This window comes from Ammodytes marinus, assembly GCF_949987685.1.
Source record: "Ammodytes marinus genome assembly, chromosome: 21".
Taxonomy (NCBI): domain Eukaryota; kingdom Metazoa; phylum Chordata; class Actinopteri; order Uranoscopiformes; family Ammodytidae; genus Ammodytes; species Ammodytes marinus.
In genome coordinates this window covers 14,984,489-15,006,155 of record NC_137225.1, presented here as the reverse complement: position 1 = coordinate 15,006,155, position 21,667 = coordinate 14,984,489, and the positions used below count along the sequence as shown (strand labels likewise).

General features: G+C 40.2%; 1 protein-coding gene across 2 annotated transcripts in view; it reads right to left on the bottom strand.

Moving 5' to 3' along the window:
* pde7a (phosphodiesterase 7A) overlaps nt 1–11,116 on the bottom strand; it is a 25,934-nt gene extending 14,818 nt beyond the window's left edge. For both annotated transcript variants that reach the window (XM_080050389.1, XM_080050390.1), the window contains exon 1: nt 10,110–11,116. In XM_080050389.1, the coding sequence (XP_079906515.1) occupies nt 10,110–10,247 (138 nt within the window). In that variant the 5' untranslated portion in view covers nt 10,248–11,116. The remainder of the gene's footprint in view (nt 1–10,109) is intronic.
* Nucleotides 11,117–21,667: the final 10,551 nt, after the last annotated feature.

The following is a 21,667-nucleotide window of genomic DNA, read 5'->3' as shown; positions in this document are numbered from 1 at the left end:
TGTTTAGGATAGTTGTCCTCATTGAAGGTGAACCTTCACCCAATCTCAAGTCTTTTGCAGACTAACAGGTTTTTCTGCCCTGTATTTATTTGGCTCAATCCATCTTCCCATCAACTCTGACCTGCTTCCCTGTCCCTGCTGAAGGACAGGAACCCCACAGCATGATGCTGCCACCACCATGTTTCACGGTAGGGATGGTGTTTTCAGGGTGATGTGCAGTGTGTGTTTTCCCCCACACATTGCATTTTGCATTTAGGCCAGAAACTTCAAGTTTGGTCCCCCGAATGGTTCGTGGCAAGGGTTGGAGGAAGGTGCTCAGGTCAGATGAGACCAACATTTAAGTTTTTGCCCATAATGCAAAATGCAATGTGTGGTGGAAAACTCACACTGCACATCACCCTATATACACACCATCCCCACCGTGAAACATGGTGGTGGCAGCATCATGCTGTGGGGGTCCTGTTCTTCAGCAGGGAAGGGGAAACTGGTTAGAGTTGATGGGAAGATGGATGGAGCCAAATACAGGGCAGAAAACCCGGGTTCGATTCCCACCTGCGGTCGTTCTCTGCATGTCACTCCCCTCTCTGCCCCATTTCACCTCTGTCTCTCTGCACTATCAAATAAAGCATAAAAATGCCCAAAAAATATCTTAAAAAAATAAATAAAAAAATAAATACATATTTATATTTATGGACCATAAAGAGCACCATTTTTAACAGAAAGTGTCGAGCATGGTGTCGAGCAGTCAACAAGGGTTGATGCATGTTAGTACTCGCTGAACGAAACAAACAAACACATTAAAACAATGGTGAACTGTTGTTAGCTGTTTGTGATACCCGCCTCACTTCCGGGCTTCACTGTTTCGCTAGCCCTCCACCAATCAAATTGCTCCAACTGAAAGACTGCCCGCCGCCGATTGAACATGTTTAAAAGAAGCCCGACGACCGACGTCACGGCACACACCAAACAGATTCGTGTCCCCGCCCCTTCCAGACTCTCCGACAGCGATTATCGGGCCGGTGTGTCCTGGCCTTTAGAGTCTGCAACTGACTAGAGACTGGGTGAAAGTTCACCTTACAGCTGGACACCTACCCTAAACATACAGCCATCTCTTCAATGGAATGGTTTAGATCAAAGCAAAGTCATGTGTTAGGATGGCCAAGTCAAAGTCCAGACCTAAATCCAATTGAAAATATCTCGAAAGACTTGAAAATTGCTGTTTACAGACGCTTTCCATCCAATCTGATGCTGAATCTCGAGCTATTTTGCAAAGAAGAATGGGCAAAAATTTTAGTCTGTAGATGTAGGGGAGAATGGGGTAAGTAGGCACACTTTTTACTCTAGTGAGAATTGCTTATCACCTAAACATCTTTCAATAGTCATTCCTACATTAAATTGAAGCTTAAGGTGTTGGCTTGAAATGTGTACCCCTCACTTTTTCTATCTTATTGTAATAAAGAAGAAATTAATCATCAAAGACACCCTTACACATTGTGACAACCAACCCCATCAAGGGGTCGGTTGTCAAACACTATGGGGTTGTTTGTCACAATGTAATCTTAATGGGAATAATCTTAAAAAGAAGGCAAGAAAGTAGAACTAAATTTGAAAGTTTAATTGCATTGTCAAGTTGACAAATAGGCCTACATAACTTAATGTAGCCTTGGCAGCTGGTCTAGTTTGGGATGCACTGGGTTGTTTTGATTTTGTTGCCCTTTTTTCTTTTGCATGCTAGCTGCCTTTTCCTGCTCTATTCTTTCCTTCTCTGGGGTGTCAGTGAGGATACAGCTTGACAATTTCTTTCGTTATTGGGTTCCTTTTCTGGCTGCAGCCTTGAGATAACATGTGACAACCAACCCCCCAAAAAATATGACGACCAACCCCAACTTGAATTTCTTGCTAGCATCAAGGCCAACAACCATCTGACAACTAATTAGCTTGCTAACCACAATCTAAACTATAGTTTACCCTTCACACTTTGTATGGGTAACAAGTGTTTTGTTATAAACCCATTGTGTAAAAGCCTAGAAGAAAAATACTGAGGAGCTAAATATTTTCAATTTGACATGAAAAACACAAACAGTCGTCTCACCTCAAATTCAGCAGTCTAACTCCAAGGAAGACTATGTAGGTGACCTCTGATCCCAATTCTGGATATTTACATACCAAAATTTCACAGACAGCGCCTTCTGGTTCCGAGATATAACGATTGTGACAACCAACCCGTGTGACAAATTACCCCGTTCTCCCCTACAAAGCTGGTAGAGACATACCTAAATAGACTTGGAGCTGTTATTGCAGCGAGAGGTGGTTCTACAACTTATTGACTCAGGGGGGCTGAATACTTTTGCACTTTTTATTTATAAAACAAATTGAAAACCATGTTTCATTTTCATTCCACTTCACAATCATGCATCACTTTGTGTTGGTCTATCACATGAAATCCCAATAAAATAAATGTACGTGTGTGGTTGTTACGTAACAAAATGTGGAAAAGTTCAAGGGGTATGAATACTTTTTCAAGCCACTGTATGTGTTTAGATAGGTCTTAAATCAAGTCAAAGTTGAAGCTCTTTTGTAGCGAAATCTAAATTTGCTCAGCCTGTTGGTCTAGACACTATCCATTGGAGCACTTTCTGATATGGGCGGGCCAGGGCCCTATGTATGGGACTCTGGGGCGGGCTTAGCCAGATGACGAGAGTGCTGTGCAATGCATGCGCCGTCAAAGCCGTGATGGTAAACAACAAATATGGCTGAGTTGAAACGGCTTTGGCTTCAACACTTAACGATTTGGAAAACAGTACTAAAAACTTTCATTAGCAAGAAAGAATGTTCTGTTTTGCCAACCAAACACGGCAACATTTTTATTTACCAGTTCACCCTGCTGTTCGCTAAATGAACAGGGCCTTATGTCACCTTGTTTATTGCTCTGATTGGTTGTAGTGCAATCCAATTGCGTGCAGTGGTATTTGAAATGCATGCGTAAAAATCAAGCCCCAACCTCAGCGATTTTTACCAGCATCCAATAAGGAAGTGACCACAACTGTAGTAACCCGGAAGTGCTACTGGGGGCTGGATGCAGAAGACAGCCATTTCTCATCGACTCCAATGTTAAACATGCCGTGTTCACAGCATTATTACACCTATTTCAGGCCTGGATTAAAAAAACATTCTAGTCTGTATGTTTAAGTCATATCTCCATGACAACACTGAGGGGGGTGAATTTTTTTGGACCACGCTAGTTTTTATTCTTTTGGAAGTTCAAATGTATTCGCGCGATCTCTTGAGTGACAGCTCTCCACCCGTTGTCCCCCACTTTGCCTCGGAGTTATACGTCAGCTATCTCCCTCCCCCCAACGTGAGGCGGAGTAAAAATCTCACAAAATGGCGACGCGCACAAACCAGGATCATTGGATGCCGTGTGAATAACTGAGGTCAGCCCGGATGCTACATCCATATTATTTACTATCTATGGTAAAAATGTACTTATTTTTCTGGGTGAGCACTGAGCAGTTTTCTCAAAACTGACTATAAGTAAAACCTGTGTGAAGTGGGGCTTGACAATAATTGAAATTAAATACCCTTTGAATATTTCAACAAGAAATATATTGGACCATAAAAGCATCAAATCGGATGCAACCAAGCTTGTTGAAATGTTTTCCTTCATTTTTAGACTACACAGTAATGCTAACAGTGTCCCAAATTGGTTGAAAGCCATGTTTACTTCCATAAAACTTTACAAATTTTATTACAACTTCTTATACTTTTTTGTGGGCAGGACGTCATTTACTATGAGTCCCTTTAACCCAACGCCTGGAGTTGCAGTTGGGTGTTTGCTCGCAGCAGTCTGAGAACAAGCAATCGGTTTTGTTTGGAGTTTACTGCTAGCATAACAGTCTGCCCATTGTGCTTCCAGCAATTCCATGTGAGCTCGTTTACATAGGATCTGTTTCTTATCTCGGCTTAGTCTAGCTGCCTGGGGTCACGGCACACAGGTTTCTGATGTCAGGAGGTCACATGATGTCAAATTATCTGACAGTGTGAGTTACCCAAGGCCCTCAGTGTTTATCATTTTCTGACTACAGTTAAACAGATGCTACAACATGTTGTGTTGATGTGTGCTCAAAGGAAACACACTTAATTTATTATGTGTGTGCGTGTTCAGATCAAAAATGTGTGGGCTGAGATTAAAAAACTCAAATTCAAAACAGCGCAGTGTCATTTTCTAGCATGGTCTTATCATCATAGAATTGTGATTGAGCTTATATTGTAGTCCGACGTAATTTGGTATTCAATGGTCCACTGCCCACTGGTGCTGCATTTTCACATGTCCATTTGTAAGTAAGTAAGTTTATTTATTTAAAAGGGACATTGCATATTAATAGACATTTACATGTAAATATACAGGATTGTAGCAAGTGCTAATTTGCATCCTTTGTCCCTTGATTGGTCGACACCAATCACATAAAACAAACATACGCGTGTACTCATAAATGAAAACAGACAATCTAAAAGGAAATAAAAAAAATAAAAATAATAAACATGCAACCGACAGAACAAGTGAGTAAAAACAATTATTCAAATAATGTTAAAAAATAAAATAAAAATCTATGATAGATTGTGTGAACAGTTTTGAGATTCCAGCAGCCATACTTTAAGACGTTTTTTAAAAGAGCCAAGAGTGGGAAGCTCACGTAGAGCAGCGGGTAGTGTGTTCCAGGTATGAGTTGCACGGTATGAAAATACAGCCTGTCCATAGGCACTTTTTCTAAAAGGAACAATACAGTCACCTCGAGAAGTTGCCCTGGTGGATCTACTTTAATTTTTTTGTATTATAAACATTTGCAATGGCGCTGGGGCGAGTCTGTTGAGAATTTTAAAAACCAGGGTGCAGTCTGCATACTTGATCATGTTTTGCCAACTCAGTAAATCGTGCTTCTTTAAGATATTGCAGTGGTGATAGGTTTTCGTTTTTTTATCTAAAATCTTAATGGCTTGTTTGAATACTGTTTCCACAGATGTTAACGTGGTCTTGCATGCCAATGCCCAGCTTGTCATGCAGTATGTCATATGAGGTATAATCATTGAATTAAAATATAGTTTTGCTGAATCAAATGGCATATTTTCTCTAATGTATCTGAAGTTGGATAAATAAAATTTCATTCTGTTTACTGTTTTTTTTACTTGTTGCTTAAAATTTAATTGTGAATCGATAACAACACCTAAATACTTGAATTCCTGGACCACTGTAAGTTTTTGGCCCTGTATTGATACCATGGAATCTGTATTTTTGTCACAGGCCTTCTTTGAGAAAAACATGCAGACTGTTTTAGTTAGGTTAAGAACCAGTTGGGAGCACTCTAGATATTCTGAAACACTGTCCATTGCAGCTGTCAGTTTGTGAGCGGCTTGCTCTGTATTTTTTGCATGAACATAGATAACTGCGTCATCAGCATACAGTTGGCATTGCACATTAGATGGACAGATGTTTGGCATATCATTTATATAAATACTAAATAACAGTGGCCCTAATATTGACCCTTGAGGCACACCTAAGTTGTTCTCACAGGTATCAGATATTGTATTTTGCAATCTGACACACTGCTTTCGCTCCTCAAGATATGATCTCATCCATTGTGCAGTACGTGAAGAAATATTAAAAGCAGACAATTTTGCCATTAGTATCTCATGGTTGACAGTGTCAAACACTTTTCTCAAGTCAAGAAACACTGCTCCAATGACCCCCCCTTTATCTATGCTTAATTTTATGTTCTCCACAAAATAACAAATTTTGTCAAACACAAGACATGATTTCATAATGTAATTTAGCTTTAAAATGTGGGTTTAGCCTAGACCATGCCAAGGTCAACTGGGCCCAGGCAAATGAGGAAGCCAGCAATATTCATATAAACTGACATATCAGACACAAAGCAATGCATGCACACACACCAAGCACACACATGTAAATGCATAAGATAAAAGCAGCTAGACTCAGCACGGTTTCATAAACTGAAAGCTTCCTTCTGAGTTATGGTCTCTTGCAGCGCACTGTGTGGGACGGCACATTCCAGTAACTGAGTGCTAGGCCATAAATGCGGACAGATTTGGTTTGATTGAGTACTTATGTGTATGTGTGTGTTTGTGCACCAGCCATCGCAAACACAACAGCCCTCGATGGAGTCTACCTGTTGTAGGGGTGTTTTATGAGAACACTGTCCACTCTGACACACTCCAGCTGCAGTGAGTATTTGAGAGAGGGCTGCTGGTTTGAGAGGCCTGGGGTGAACTGGCTTGCTGCCTCAGCCGGGCATATGACAGAGCAGTGTTGACGCCAAAGAACAAAGCAGCATGCTATTCAAGGAGTGATAGATCTACAAACAATGTTTTTTTTTGTGGTTGTTTTAGTGGCGGGGAAATTGTCTTAAAATTATTTTAGCCTTCTTTACACAGAGGGCTTTCATGGGCCTTGTATAACTCCAAGCGGTGCTCTATCTATGAAAGAAGTAGAGTTCAGGGGTGGGGGAAGGGGGAGACTTGCTTCATATTCTCACAGGCTGTCTACCCTGCAAAGGAATTTCATTCGCTTTTAAACATCATCCCCAGGCTCTAATTGCTTCTCTTGGCCAGCATAATACCCCCCCCCCCCCCCCCCCCCTTTCCCTGCCTGGAAGTCTTAACCTTCTGAGGAAGGCAAACAAAACCCATGTCTCCAACCAAAGTGCCTGTGAGCAACTATTTAAAACTATTAGCACTTGTAAATAAATTCCCCCTTCCTGTATAGGCTCGTCTCACATGTCCACTACACTACAGTAAATATGATTAATATTCACCCAGAGCCCCTGACATTGTGTCCGTTAGTGTGTTGATGTGTGGAGCCAAATTCTCACGGCCGATTGCACCCGACACTGCAGCACAAAAACAAAATGGTCATGTGATAAGCGGGGCCCCTTACAGAGAAAGACAGACGGGCAGAGAAACAAGAGAGAGTATGTAAGGTTTGGCTCCGGTTTGTTTACTAAATAATGCTTATCCTCTCTTGATAACAAACAGTTCCATGCATTCCAGATCATTTCGCAGTAAACCAGAGTTTTGGAGAGAGGGAGTTCAGTTTTTTTTTTTTTTTTTTGTGAACTGTTGTGAAACACCAAGCTCTGAGTCTGAACAGCTCCTTCAGCATTCTTACCACATCCTGAAACTATGTCAATTTGACGGCGCTGCGCAGAAAGAAAAAAATAAATGTATCGCTTCAGTTATAATCAACAAAGTAACTCCCTCAGAAACAAGCCCTGTAGTGTACTCCCTTATCGCGCTCTGCACAGAAAACATCCATAGTGCATGGATGAAAACAAGCAATGCTATCTCCCACCCTTACTCACAGGCCTATCACCATCCCCTGTCCCTAGACGTCGAAAATGAGAAGGAGTCATTCTAGAGTCAGTGGCCAACACACTCCTGATGTTATCTCTGACTGTGATATGATGGACTAGGCTGACAGCAGGTCAGTGTTTACAGTCTAATCTGCTTTCCTGCCATTATCGCCAAAAGCCATGTGACTGCTCGGGCCTCATCAATGCCATGCATCTGTTTATTGATTCTTGCATCTCTGCTGGATTTTTTTTCTTATTATTAATTACACAGCCTGTGTGTAAATGAAAGCTAACTGTAAGTACAAACACATGTGTGCTTTGTAGAGCAATGAAAACCACATGAGTCCTTTTTGTGACCTACACCTTGTCTCCTACTCCTGGTTTACCCTCCACTCCAGAGAAGCCACAGGGAACCACCATGCAATACTATTTACAAGCAAAATTCAACGCCTCTTCCACATAACTTTTTAGGCATTGATTAACAAGCAGCCGACATGCATTGTAATAAAAACAATAGGGCCATTGTAAAAGATAAATGAGCCCATTTATTAAGCTGTTCAACGCCTCTTCAACAGCATATTTACACCCAATCATAAGCATTCCGCGTACTCTCGTACTCTCGTTTACATGAGGAAATGTCTTTATCTGCAAGGGCGGGGGGAGGGCGCTTGTGAGCGAGCGGAACAAGATAGCCAGAGAAAGAAAAGAGACTGAGACTCCAGCCATCTGTGAGTCTGGCAGCAAGCCAAACCACTGCCCACAGAGCCCAACACATGCCTAACTGCCTCTTTCTGCAATGGTAGCCCCGAACGGCTTCCACAAACAACAGGCCTGTGGAACCACACACAAAAACACAGCAGCCAACAGGGACAAACGCAACCTTATGGTCATAAATATGGCCCGAAACACAATATTTGTAGAAGTGTAATTGCTCTTTGACAAAGGCTGAATGACACAGCGCTGTGTCCTGTGTGTGCATGCATGTTCACGCAATTCTACCGTTGGTCAGAAAAAAAAAGAAAAAAAAAACACAGATGACTTTATCAGCAGGCCTTAATGTTGAATAACTGAATACCTCGCTGTCACATCTTGTTTTTGCATAGAAAGTGTTCGTAAACCTTGTGCAATTTAAAAGTCTCCATAGAAAAATAACATGCAGATAATTTTTGTTTCACTGGAAACTCACTGGACACTACAAAGGGTGCTGCCTGTTGAAAATGACCCTTTTTTCACAGCAAAAGAGCACGATAACTGCACACCTGCTGATTGAAAGTGAACTGTGGCCCAATTGAGAAATCAACTGGTGAACCTGACCAAGGGACACAATATCTTTACTGTTTGTTGTCTGTTGTGTGTATGCAGAGGATGAGCAGTCTAATGTAGCATTGTGCTGAGGTGGCTTTTCTCCTCAGGTTTTGGGACTCTCTCCAGGGATCCTGCCCTTGCGTGGCGGACTGAGAAACAAGGCAGAAGAGCCACTAAGGAGCAGGACACCATCAGAACCTCAAATTAGTTTTATAAGGCAGTGATTGATGATGGCATGGTAAGATAATGACTGGAAGTGAATGGATGGTCAAATAAGTTTTGTCTAGCCATGTTATCCAACATTTCATGATATCTGTTAACAGTACTAATAACCCTGGGGAAGAAAGCAACATTGACGGCCTTAGATAGACAGGGCTATGCATTAGTCTTTGAGGGAGATGGTGTGGTGGGTTCAAAGTGGACACACATGGTTGGTTATGTGGAGCAGCGTCTTGCACAAAGCACTAATGGACAGACCATTGAAGAGGATGCTCTCACAGTGACTTAATGCTTACTAGTTAATGTGTCTGGAGACAGCCCGTAACACTGTGGGAGTTTCTGTTCATGACCAACTGGCAGGACGTATCCCAAAGTGAAGATAATACACCTTGCTGCCTTTGTGCAAAACTACCAAAGCAAGAGTGAGGATGCTTTTCCATTTTAAAAGCGTAACACTATAGGGAAGAAGTTCATCGACTCATGACTTGATGCGCAGCTTTTCTTTGAGCTGAGGTTGCAAGTAGTTAAGCAAATGCACTAGCCAAAGGCCAAATGCCATCATTGGAGACCCACGCTATGCTATAGTATACACAACAGTAACTCAGTGTTTGGCGTATGTGCTATAGCTCTGTGTGAATTCTTCGGTTTACATGAGAGTCAAGCAAAGCGTGACACCGCAACACTAAGAATGTTGTTGTGACATACTTTTTATTTTGTTTCATCGCAGAGCAGAAATAGAGGCACGTTTTGGAGAGATCCGAGACTCAGAGAAAGCAGGAAGTTCAAGTATGACTAAATGATTTATGTTTCTTCTGTCAATGTGTCAAGGGATGTTAACATAAATAACAGTGTGGCACGCTCCTTCTAGCAAACGCAGCAGGTCCCAAGCAGTCAGTGCTGGCTAAAGTGGAAGCTAAGAGGGCCTTTATTTGTGGGCCAAATGCACAAATGCAAAGTGGTTTAAAGAGATGGCTGGTTGGTGTGAGTTTTAAGTCTAACAAATAAGAGAATGTGGTGTGCTTCTGTGCAAGTGAATGTTCACTGTGTTTGTTTGGGACTAGATATCCAACAACCACCTGCAAGATTCCTATGGATTATTCAGATATTTGTCTAAAAAAGGAGGGGGGGGGGGTGATTGCTTGTGTGATTGCCTGAGCCAGTACAATTTTGAAAATAAATTCAGATAAGTATACGATGACGATTTTTCATAATATTTACCTGTGACAGCTGTCTCGGATCAGGAGCCCCGAAGAGAGAAGAGCTGGAGCTGAAACTAATGGCTCCCCTCCGGCTGAGGACATGCTTGGGAACCGGCCTGTCAAGAGGCAAAACCGGCAACTGATAACATACTTCCATTGAACAATCAGGGCTGGATCCGGATCTCCAAAAAAATTATGAAAATAATTAAAATATATAATAAAGAAGATAACAAATGCAATGCGAAAAGAGATTAATGGTTAATGAGAAAAATCTCCCAAAGCCGAAAATAAATCTTTCAATATTCTGGAAACGGTCTGCTATCGAGCAGCAAAGTATTTTTGTTCATTATGAGCGACTCAAAACTTGTCCAGATCGCCTTCATCTACCGCCACCGTTACACCTCCTTTGGTGTCATTCTGTCGGGGGTGAAAAAAAAATCATGCTGCTGTTGCATTTGCTTCTTTCCTCTTCATTTTACTCAAATCCGGGCCCACGGACAACGAGATCTTCTTGCCATGTTCTGGGTATTTATGAAAGCGCTTCCTCATTTTAAATGCAGAAAAAACCCTGCGCTCATTTTCGTGTCGTTGCGTTCACAGATCCGCATATCGCGTATCCCGAAATGAAAACAAAAGGCGACGACCACTTCCCAAAAAAAATGTCATCAACATATCATATTGTGTTCAACACCGGCGGATGAGGTGAGGCAGCTCCAGGATGTGGGACCGTGTCAGCCGTGGTCGGGAGGTTTTTTTCTCTCATTCAGACGCACACCGGCGAAATATAATCAACATGTAGGGCTTTTCCGTCTTTTCCTCAGAAGCTGCATGATGAAGGAGCAGTTGTCTAATTCACCGCCGACCGTGAAGCACAAAGTGTCTGGCTCAGAGAGGGAAACCCCGACGTTTATCTCATTCAACGCGATTCCGGCGGGTTCAAAGGAAACGTAATAGCACGTAACGCAAAACTGGCAAACAAAAAGCGACAAATGGATAACCTAAATTGTGTTTATTTCCCTATAACTACCTACCTATCGTCATAAACATTAGCCTACTGTACGGCTTTAAAGCACACACCACCTGCCAGAGATGGTGCTGTTGGAGTGAGCAAAAAAAAACGCCCTTGTGTAAGATCGACCAATGGCGTCAAAGCAGCTAAAATAACGTGGACACTGATTGGACATAAGGACTCACAACATATACACCGAGGTACACGATTGGCTATGCGACCAGGGCGATCCCAAGACCTATATGAGCAGTCGTTTGCAGACGGCGTGGACTTTCTCAAGGGTATTCCTCCACAACGGGGCTTGCCCTGCAGCGGTCCACATCATTGCCTGTGATTACCTTCCTCTCATGACTCATACTACTTGGGAGCTGAGTCTCACTGGGAGTTTGAAATATAGCCTATGAAATACAGCAAACATGTTGAAACTGTTAGGCAAAGGCAATTTTCTCCATATGACTGCATGTGGTGACTGGAAACAAATGCAGATTGTAGGCCTATTGTAAAGGAGAATCTGAGTAACTTGTTTAATTGATTCATGCATTGTTTGAGTTTATCTGTCATGAGATACCCCACTGGACCAAATCGCCAAGGTGATAAGGTGTAGCTGACCTCATTACTTCTACCTGAGTGAATCAAATAAATCCCCTAAAAACACATGCCATTAATGCATTAAACAGGACCATTTTCACTGGACGTTTCTGTGCCATGACCATGTGCTGGGGGGAGGGGACAATGGATGTGCCATGGCAACAGTCAGACCTAGTGCCAATGGAGGCATAATCCCCTCCCTCCCCATTTCCATGGGTCTGAATGTAGTTCCCCACAATCATACCCCCACAATGAGGTCCTGCATCGTCTCTAGGCAACACTGCAAAACACAACAATAAATGAGTGGTAGAAAGTGCTGCAGGTGGTAGAACGAGTGCTAGAATAGCCAAGTGGAATAGAGTTATACTTAGGTTTGACTTTTATCTATTTAAAGTGCCTGCAACTACTTAATAAAAACTACGAATGGAGCTTTTTTTGACCCAGTAACAGTCAACATTCAGTATCATATATTCACCTAAAAGGCTAATGTAGTATTCTGACTGAAACCATTTCACAGTCAGACTTACATTTCCTATCTTCTTTTATTAGCCATATTTGTACCTTTCTCAGAAAATGTTGGTCTTTGAAAACCTGAGTAGAATGCTTAATATTCAGAATACTAGATTAATCCCAAAGGGGCAATTCATAATAAAAGATTTGAGTAATATTGTGGAAGTTGAATTACACATTTTTAAATGCACTTGAAAAGAACAATTGGCTTAAAAACAAACTTCTCATTGACTTTTCTTCTTACTAATTGCTCTGCAGTCTGGATGAGAAGAACACACTCCAAAACCATTTAATTTGATGTTAACTGCTACGTTTCCTGATGAGTTTGTGTAAATTACTAACATGTTATATCTTGATTCTTAAAGGCTTTTGCTGCAAACAGAGAGGAGAAGGTCAACCAAACATGGGAGTAACTGGTTTTGCAATCACAGTTTACCAACCTGTTGTTGCCAGCCAACTCTGAAACTGCCTAATCTGGCATATGAGTACGTCAATGGCACGTCACGCGTGTGTTCAAAGGGAAGCACATATTTTACACTCTCTCCCCTGAGTGTACATGTGGGAAAAAGATTTCTTAATTAATTTCTACCATAACCTCCCCACTTCCCCCTTTGCTACTAAGACACACACACACACACACACACACACACACACACACACACACACACACACATATCCCTTTGTAGCATAGTAACTGCTTTAGAATTGGCTTCAGGAACTTTCGTTAGACAGGTGAGCTGCATTCCTCTTGGGGTTACGGTTACAGTGTCTGCTCCGCCCCCTGTGACTTTATTCTTGCTGATATCTCTGAAGACCAACTGCCATCCTCTATGGTGTTCCCTAATTGATTTACCTGATACCCCCTGACGACACAGTGAGCATCACAGGAGTCATTAGCTATTGCTTACCCAGCAGTTTTACACCTAGAGAGCTCTTTGTATTCAGATTCAATATGATCATCTGATAACAAACACACCATTACAAATTAACACACATACTGACACACGTGCATGCACGCAGATATTCTCTATTCCAGGTGTTTTGAAATGATATGTTCGAAGTAACTGCACATCCTCTTTCCTCTGTAATAATACTATTTTCCTTAACTAATCATTAGATGTTCATCACATTATAAAGTTTATTTGCACCTTTTATTTTACTTATATTTAAATGGTTTTGCTATTATCATCAGGTTCAATGGGAAAAAATTTACACAATTTTCTTATATTAATAATTGTTTGCATTACAAACGCCTAAATATGTATTGTGTGTATGTGGAGCCATCTTGTGGTGAAAAGGAGCCCTTACAATGACGATGTGCTTGTAGGATCGAAAAAGTTATATTGTGTATAAAATGTGTAGCTCTATTATACTTTAAAAATAATTATTTTAGCTTGGTTTGTAACCAGAATGTGTTCATTATGCATTTCTGATTTACTGGTTTATATTCTCCAATATACAGAAAACTAGACTATTTTACCTGCAAAACTCTAACATGTTGCAAACCTGGCACATATTATTTGTGCTTACAAAACCTGCATTTCTATACTCGGATGTGTTTGATTGTAAAAAAGTATATAGCGCTAGTATCAAATAATAAGAAGTGAATGTGATTCCAGCAAAGATTGACAGCATCAATGTGTGAATGCTTAATTTGCAATTCATGTGTTACTGAAGTAACAAAACCAAGTTTCCATCCACATTATTTATACAAACCGAAAAAGACTGGGGTATATATCATGATGTAAATACTACAGCATAACCACAAGTATGATGTAAGCTGTATGTAGTGACGAAATGCAGTGATTTTGAGGTGCAGTAGTTGTGCGGCTGCTGAACATGTTTTATCTACTTCCTACCACTAGATAGCACTCTTTCACTGTGTTAGAGGCCAATTGGCTTCACTATCACAGCCCCTCAGAAGGAACTGTACACGCTCCTTTAATGAGAATTAACTCCCTTTGTGTTTATTGATTAGGATAGTTTATTTTTAAAACAATTATTTGGTTGCCAAAACATACAAATACATTCACATTAGGGCTTGAATTAATGTACCTGGTAAAAATGTAAGGTATGAATCAACAATTCAAACTGTGGCAATTGCTTGCTTGACTAGCACCATCTCTGCTTGAAAGAAACTCGATAATGACTCTTGGCTACACGTTTCCTCACAATACAGTGATTAAGCTGCACATGTAAAATAGTCTTTAAAAACCTAACAGTACGCTTACTTTAATTAGTCAGCTGCTGGATATTGAAATCACCCTGTTCTGCTTCCCTTTGAAGTGTTAAAAGACAAGAATACGGACTGCTATTCACATGGTGTACGTTGTGAGTGAAGTTAAAGCAAGGCTGAAAGAAGCACTTGAATGCAGAGTGCATCCCAGTTTCCCATGACCATGAGCTGCAGTGGTGCCTGTTAAAAGCAGCCTGACGTCTCTTTTACGTCACTGTATATGGGAGAGGGTGTTACATAAACGGTGGAGATCTGCCGCTTTGATTTCAGCTTTCTTATCACCAAAACACTATATGGCAAAAATGATGGCAAACATTACACAACTGAGGGACTACATTACATTATCTTCTTAATCCACAATCTGTAACTGTAAAGATTATCGAGACGGAAAATACTTTTTTTCACTTCGATTTTCTTCATCTGTAGATTGTTTAGAATTACAAGATGATGTGTCTTTATGATTTATGTGGCCAGAGTATTGCTTTTTATCCATTATGGGAGTTGGCCTGAGGTATCTATAGCTAAAGAAGACGTAGTTTTGGTGTAAATGCACATTTAATTTTCTACAATACATCTCTATTTCAGATTCTACTGTGTGTAGGTTATTTTTATAGTGGCCTAATTCCGTTAAATAACAGACTGCTTGGATTAATCTTTTGTTCACAAATGTCAAAAGGTCCACCTATATTTCGGTAAACAAAATGTTGGCTTTCAAATAGTTGGAAGTTGTGTCCTAAACATGTTGCTATTTACTGGAATAAACTTTAGTTAGTTTCAAATTGAGGTGATTTTTGAAAGGAGCATTGCCTACATGAATGCCGATATGTGACAAAGAGAGAGGTGGAAGAAAGAGTTTCTGTGTACCTCAAGGGGAAAAACTGTGCTTGGCTCTGGAACTGCAGGCCTCTACAAAAGGAAGGCATTGGGAGGTATTGCACGTACGCAAGGGCTTGGAACCTCGTCAGAAGATGATCTGAAGCACACAGTCAAAAGAAAAAAGGAAGAAAGAAAAAAGATATGGACATACCTCTGTTTAGCAGATTATAAGAAATCCTTGACATTTGCCTGCTTGTCTAAACTTGCCAGTAAGTAAACAGTTTACAGGCAGTTTTTGTGTCTGCATAAAGAAATTAGTGCAACAGACCAATGGACTAACCAACTAGATTTACTCCCGGTGTTGTGATTGAAAAGCTTTGCTGTGTACCTTTTCAACAAAGTAACAACGTCAACCTGTATCCAAGAGTTTTCTTGTACTTTGCAAAATTTTAAATCACAATTACAGATTATCAATATTGTTAAATGCCCATAAGTCCTTACAAACTATATGCATTAAGTAAGCCAAAGGATCTGACTTTCCATTTTGTGAACTTTACTTTGTGATATTTACTTTTCAACTTGAAAATCAATTTCCAACTATGCCCATGGCATTCTATGATCATGATGGAATAGCAACAAAGATAAGACTATTCATTGCATATATTTTTAATTAATGACTTTTTAACCATTATTTCTCATAATTACCATTCAATTCCACAATTACTGAAGTCTTTACAAATCCCGGTACTAGTAGATATGAATTAGTTATTACTGTTTATTTTTCAAACAGATTCATAATTTCGCAGCAAGGTAGAAGTATTTCAAATAGCAGTAATAGGGGAACTTAGGTTCCCTTTACCTCCTTGATGGTTTCGGTGAGCAAAATCATTTCAGTGGGTCTTTTCAGGACAAATGTGGAAATGCAGAAATAGACGCGAGATGAGAATTGCTTACCAAGACCTTTTCAATCACAGACCGTGGCTGCTAACCATCTGTATGAATACAATATGACTTCCATCAAACTGAAATATTCATACAAGAGAACAGATGGTACCTTTGCTCTGCTGTCTGCTCCTAACTTATGTCGCTCCTGCACACACTTTTATCTTGCATAAATGCTTGTAGACATTAATGTGTATTGGTTGTGTGGGTGTGTGTCTGCATGCGTGCATGCATGCGTGTAACACCCCGAGTTGTGTATTTTGTGGCCTTAGCAGTACCTGCAGACCCTTTTACTATATAATCAAAACACCATGTAGCACCACAAAATAGATGAAAAGAATTGTCACACAGAGTTCTTTAAACTGGCAACCTCTGGCCTCAAAACTCCCAGCAAGAGCGTTTTATCATTCCAAGCTCATACTGCTCTTAATTTGTCAATCTCCAATGGCATTTATGGAATTTTTACCAACATCAGTCACTGCAATAGTATGAGTCATACAGTAATAGCTTAAAACAATATGAATTCACATCAATAACAAGTACAAAACCCAGAACATCTTCTTAATTGATCTCATTTGAATTCACTTTGAGGAGCCATCTAAATGGTGAGCATTTGAGCAGTCCCCTCTTGTTTTAATGAATACATTATCATACTAGTTCAGCCTTTTAAAGACTATTCACTAATACTGAATAAAGTGGTGCGCCCACAGCCTCAAAGTAACAGCAAAACACCAGCCACATGCCTTTCCTTATAATATATAAAGGCAGTAAGTGTATTTAAAATTTTCGCAGTTTCAAAAAACAAAAAGCACAAAAAATATACAGTGAAGATTAGGGATAGTTTTTTCACTCTATTTTTAATTGTCTTTCGATATATTCAAAACTTAATTATCACTTTAAGGTGTTAACTTGCTAAATAGTCACAGTATTCTTATAGATGTGGTCACTCAACTTGAGGTCTGTTGTTTCAGGATTAACATCTAATAAATCAAAGACAGAAAAAAATATACAGAGGGGGGCTGGAAAATGACAGACATTTATTTTCGGTGATAACATCCACGTCTAAAATGTTTGAATATGACTCACTGACTCAGACGTGCCAGTGTGAAAAGCATTGTGTGCACAGCTATTACTATGTAGGGAATAGAGGTGCAAGAAAAGCAGATGGTAAATTGAAGACAATTCACATGAAAATACAGATTAAGTTTGGATGGGTCATAAACTGCTCATGTGTTGCTAACCACTCGCTCAGACACGCAAACTCTCAGCCGCACAACCTGGTCTGTCCATCAGCCAGTCAATAACCCAGAGAGGTTGTGGAGTCGTTTACCTGCATCTTTTACAGATTCTCAACTCAACAGCGTAGGCTTGGTCGTGTTAGACACTGGAGAAATCAAAGAACATGATCCTCACAGTGCTGCCCGCTTTGTTCAGGTCAGAGTGGGTTCGCTGAAGCAGGTAGATTATGGCACCTTCTATTCCAACCTTGGGGGCGGTAGACAAACTTCAGTGGGTCCAAAGAAGTCTGTTATGGAATTGATAGAATTAATCATCAGCCATACCCATGAATTAAAAAGACACTTAAACACACAATTATTGACACAGCTGCAATTGATTGTTTTTTTAGTCTTCTATCTGAATGTTTTCGCAGCACATTTGTAATTCATTCAAAAATAATGATAATGTTTGGTTTCATCACTAGTTGCAACCAAGTCAGACATTTAAAAAAAATCACCTCTCTTTCGAACTCAGGGCTTTCAGGAGTAATCTTTTTTCATTAAACATGCCTAATGACCATAACTTCACTTTTATCAAAAACAATATGTTATCTAACCTTCTCTAATATCAAATGTACCATCTGATATATGACAGCAACACTAGCTTAAAAAACACATAGCAATTGCTATAGAAATGTCTCTTTTCCTCTTTATTTAAATGATTACATTTCAGTGACTTTTGAGAACCGGGACAAAGGGCTGTCTTGCATATGTAACTGCTGTTACCTTTTAAAATAAAAATATTTAAAATGTAACCACTGTAACTAATTGAGTGGGCGGTGAGTGTATTTTTCAGGTCTGTGTCTTCCATGGTACACCAGCCAATGAAGGAAGTTTGTCATATCGGAAAAAAATTCTCTCCTTCGAGCCGGATTTGAACCAGCGACCTAAGGATTGCCATGTATCCACTACAGTCCTCCGCTCTACCAACTGAGCTATCGAAGGGAGCTCGTAATACGATGCGAGACAGGAACTATTCAATGAGTACGTGACAGCTCGTCAACGGTCCCTGAAAGAAAGGCCCGCCCCTGAAAGAATGGCCTCGGGACTTGATTGGCCCGTGAAAGAGTGGACTAGCCATTTCATTGGCTGTAGAAAGATTGTTCTCGGGCCTCGATTGGAAGCGAAATACAGTCGAACGGAGGCAAAGTGCGCTATCGAAGGGAGCTCCTAGTGCGATGCGACAGGAACTATTCAATGAGTATGTGGATAAACCATGAAACAGTTCGCCCGACAGGTTCGCATACGGTGCAGTTCCATGTATTTTGACTTGTTAACGGCAAAATTGCTGTTATCATGACTTGAATGACCCAATGTCAATACTGTAACGTTACATGGGCATTGCAGAAAACGAGTTTTGAAGAAAAACAACAGACCTCTTATAATAATCCTCAATGTTTCGTGAAGTAGGTTAACGGCAAATCCGGTTTTGACGTATGCGGAAATCGTTAATAGTAAGTAAGCTCGCTACTTTCCTGTATACACTATCGGAGCTTTTATACGTCTCAGATTACAGCTTTCCGCCGAAATCGGTGTTACAAATTCGTTAGTTGCACGTGCTGTCTCTCGGAGGGGAATTAGCTCAAATGGTAGAGCGCTCGCTGCTTTTGGGCTTACTTTGGCGGAACTGGCAGAACACAGTAAGCGAGAGGTAGCGGGATCGATACCCGCATTCTCCAGTTATACTTTTTGACATTTTTTATTTTATTCTTGTCAAACCAGTCTCATTATTGTTTTCAAACACTACAGCGATACCATACGGAAAATTATTATAAAGTGCAGGTAGGTTTTGTTTTTCTTGTTGGAATTTACGGAAAGCAAGAGCTAGCTTTGGTTAGCTAACTATATTTAGCTACTAGCTTGGTCCAAGTTAGCTAGCTTAGTCCAAGTGCAGAGAATGCTTTTGCAACTTTTGCAACTGAACAAAAGCTAGTAATTTAAAAGGCTACAAAGTTTGTTTAACTCTCAGTAAAATACTGTTTTCTTACTCTTGTATATAGTTAAAGTTTTGGCATACAAACCTTTCTTAAGGCTTTTCGATGTCAGCTCGCTTCACAAAGTCGCTCCTTCGACGTTCGGACCATAGACTATAAAGGATAGACGCCGGCCCGCGTTGGCCGCTACTATGGGGCCGCCATCTTGAACCGGTCAAACGTTCCACTCAGTGTAGTCTGTTTGGCAGGTGCAATGAACTGTCAGCGCATGTAATTAATAATATCTCATTAAATACCAAACTGATTTTCACGCGGTTTTCTTTGCTGCAAAGATCATACATGTAGCTAAGATACAGGGCACAAGTTTCGACGTGTTTTAATAGTCATAGTGGGCTTAACAGTCATAGAAGATTCTGATATGATATAAGTAACCAGACGTCCGAGATCAAAACGAGGAACATCCCCCGAAAAGGGGGAAAACGGAGACATTTCCAGTTTGACTAGCAATCTGACTGAAAAACCTAATGAGGTGTCAACAAAACGGGAACAGGTAGGCTAGTTGTTTCTGTTTAGCCAGGGACAGGCAACCAACAATGGGGAAGTCTGGTCACCTTTATGATATGTGATGTATAGGCTATGATAGGTATTTTGCAAATCACACACTATAGACTAAATATGATAGAGAAGCAGAAACAGATAGGGGCAGTAAAGTCAGCTATTTTAATAAGTTAACAATATATGATTAGGCTCAGAGCCGGCCCGAGGCATAAGCGAACTAAGCGGCCGCTTAGGGCCCCCGACTGCCTGGGGGGCCCCCTAAAAAAAAAAAAAAAAAAAAAAAAAGTTTTTTTTTTTTTTTTTTTTTTTAGTTTGTGTGTTTGATATTAACATCATACTATGCGAATGTGAGTTATCATACAAAAAAAGGAATAAAATGTTTTGGTCTAGATAATTAATAGCCTAAAAATGTAATCAGTTCATCTGGGAGGAAATCCGAAATTATCTGATCATGTCACGTTCACATCCATGCACAGTGTGTATTGAGTTTATTTAAAAACAATTGGAAATGGGGCTGCCCTCAGTTGCCCATGCACTGTGTATAGTCTATAGCCTATGTCAGCCTTGTCTGTGGAAAAAAAGATACAGTAGCTGGACAACAGAGTTCTTCTGCTTCGTTCCTCACACTGCATTTAAATACATTCACTATATTACAGAGAAATATGTCCCGTAAAAGAAAAAGAGCTCCAAGCCCAACCCATAATATTTTATTTTATATTAATATTTTTATGGAAAATCCATGTGTCCTTCTTCAATAGCTTCTAATTCATCTGACCCAGTGTCTCCAAATTATTTGTTCACACAAAATTTCTCAGATTTAGCCTCTTAATTTTCCTCTCAAAGTGCACCAGATGCATGCATTTCACTTTAAAAAGGTTAAAAAAATCTCCCGGGGGGGCATACCCCCGGACCCCCCTAGGAGGGTCTGAATCTCGGCTGTCTAATATTTTCGCACAGCCGCACAGTGGAGGCACTAGCGGAAAACACTGGGTGTGTGAATGATATTTAACAAAGATCTATAGTTTCAGCAGCGCTAACATTGGAGAGGGGGCCCCTAATCATATTTCGCTTAGGGCCCCCTGAAGGCTTGGGCCGGCTCTGATTAGGCTATATATAAATATATTTATTCATTTACAGTGACGAGCATACACAATAAAGACAATCACAGGGATAACATAAACAGAGAACAGAAATAAAATAGGATAAGATATATTAATTTAAATAAAGTAGGCCTATACAAAATACAAAAAAAGAGCAAAAATAAAATACTAAATGAACAATGAATTCAGCTAAAACAGTTACAGTCAGATGTGTAAAATTCAGAAATCATAGATTCAAATAAACCAAGAGTAGGAAGAGCAGTAGCCTACTTTTTAAGTTGCTCTGCAGAGCATTCCATGAATTAGGGGCACTACATGAAAAGGCAGTTATTCCTAAACTGGAGTTAGCTCGGGGAAATTTAGGAGGAGTAGTCGAGCATGGTAGGCTACATGAAGGGTGGATGTTTCCCATGAAGGCATTAAATATAAATAAAAACCAGGGTATATAATATCTCATTAAAAGAGAAGGACAACATGAGTGTTCATGTAAAAATATGTTTTATTTCTCTAATTTAAAACACAAGATTGTTAGGCAATTGCCTCTTAAAAGAGGACGGGATTATTTAAAAGCAAAGTCTTCTTGGTTGTCCAATGTTCTATACTAGGG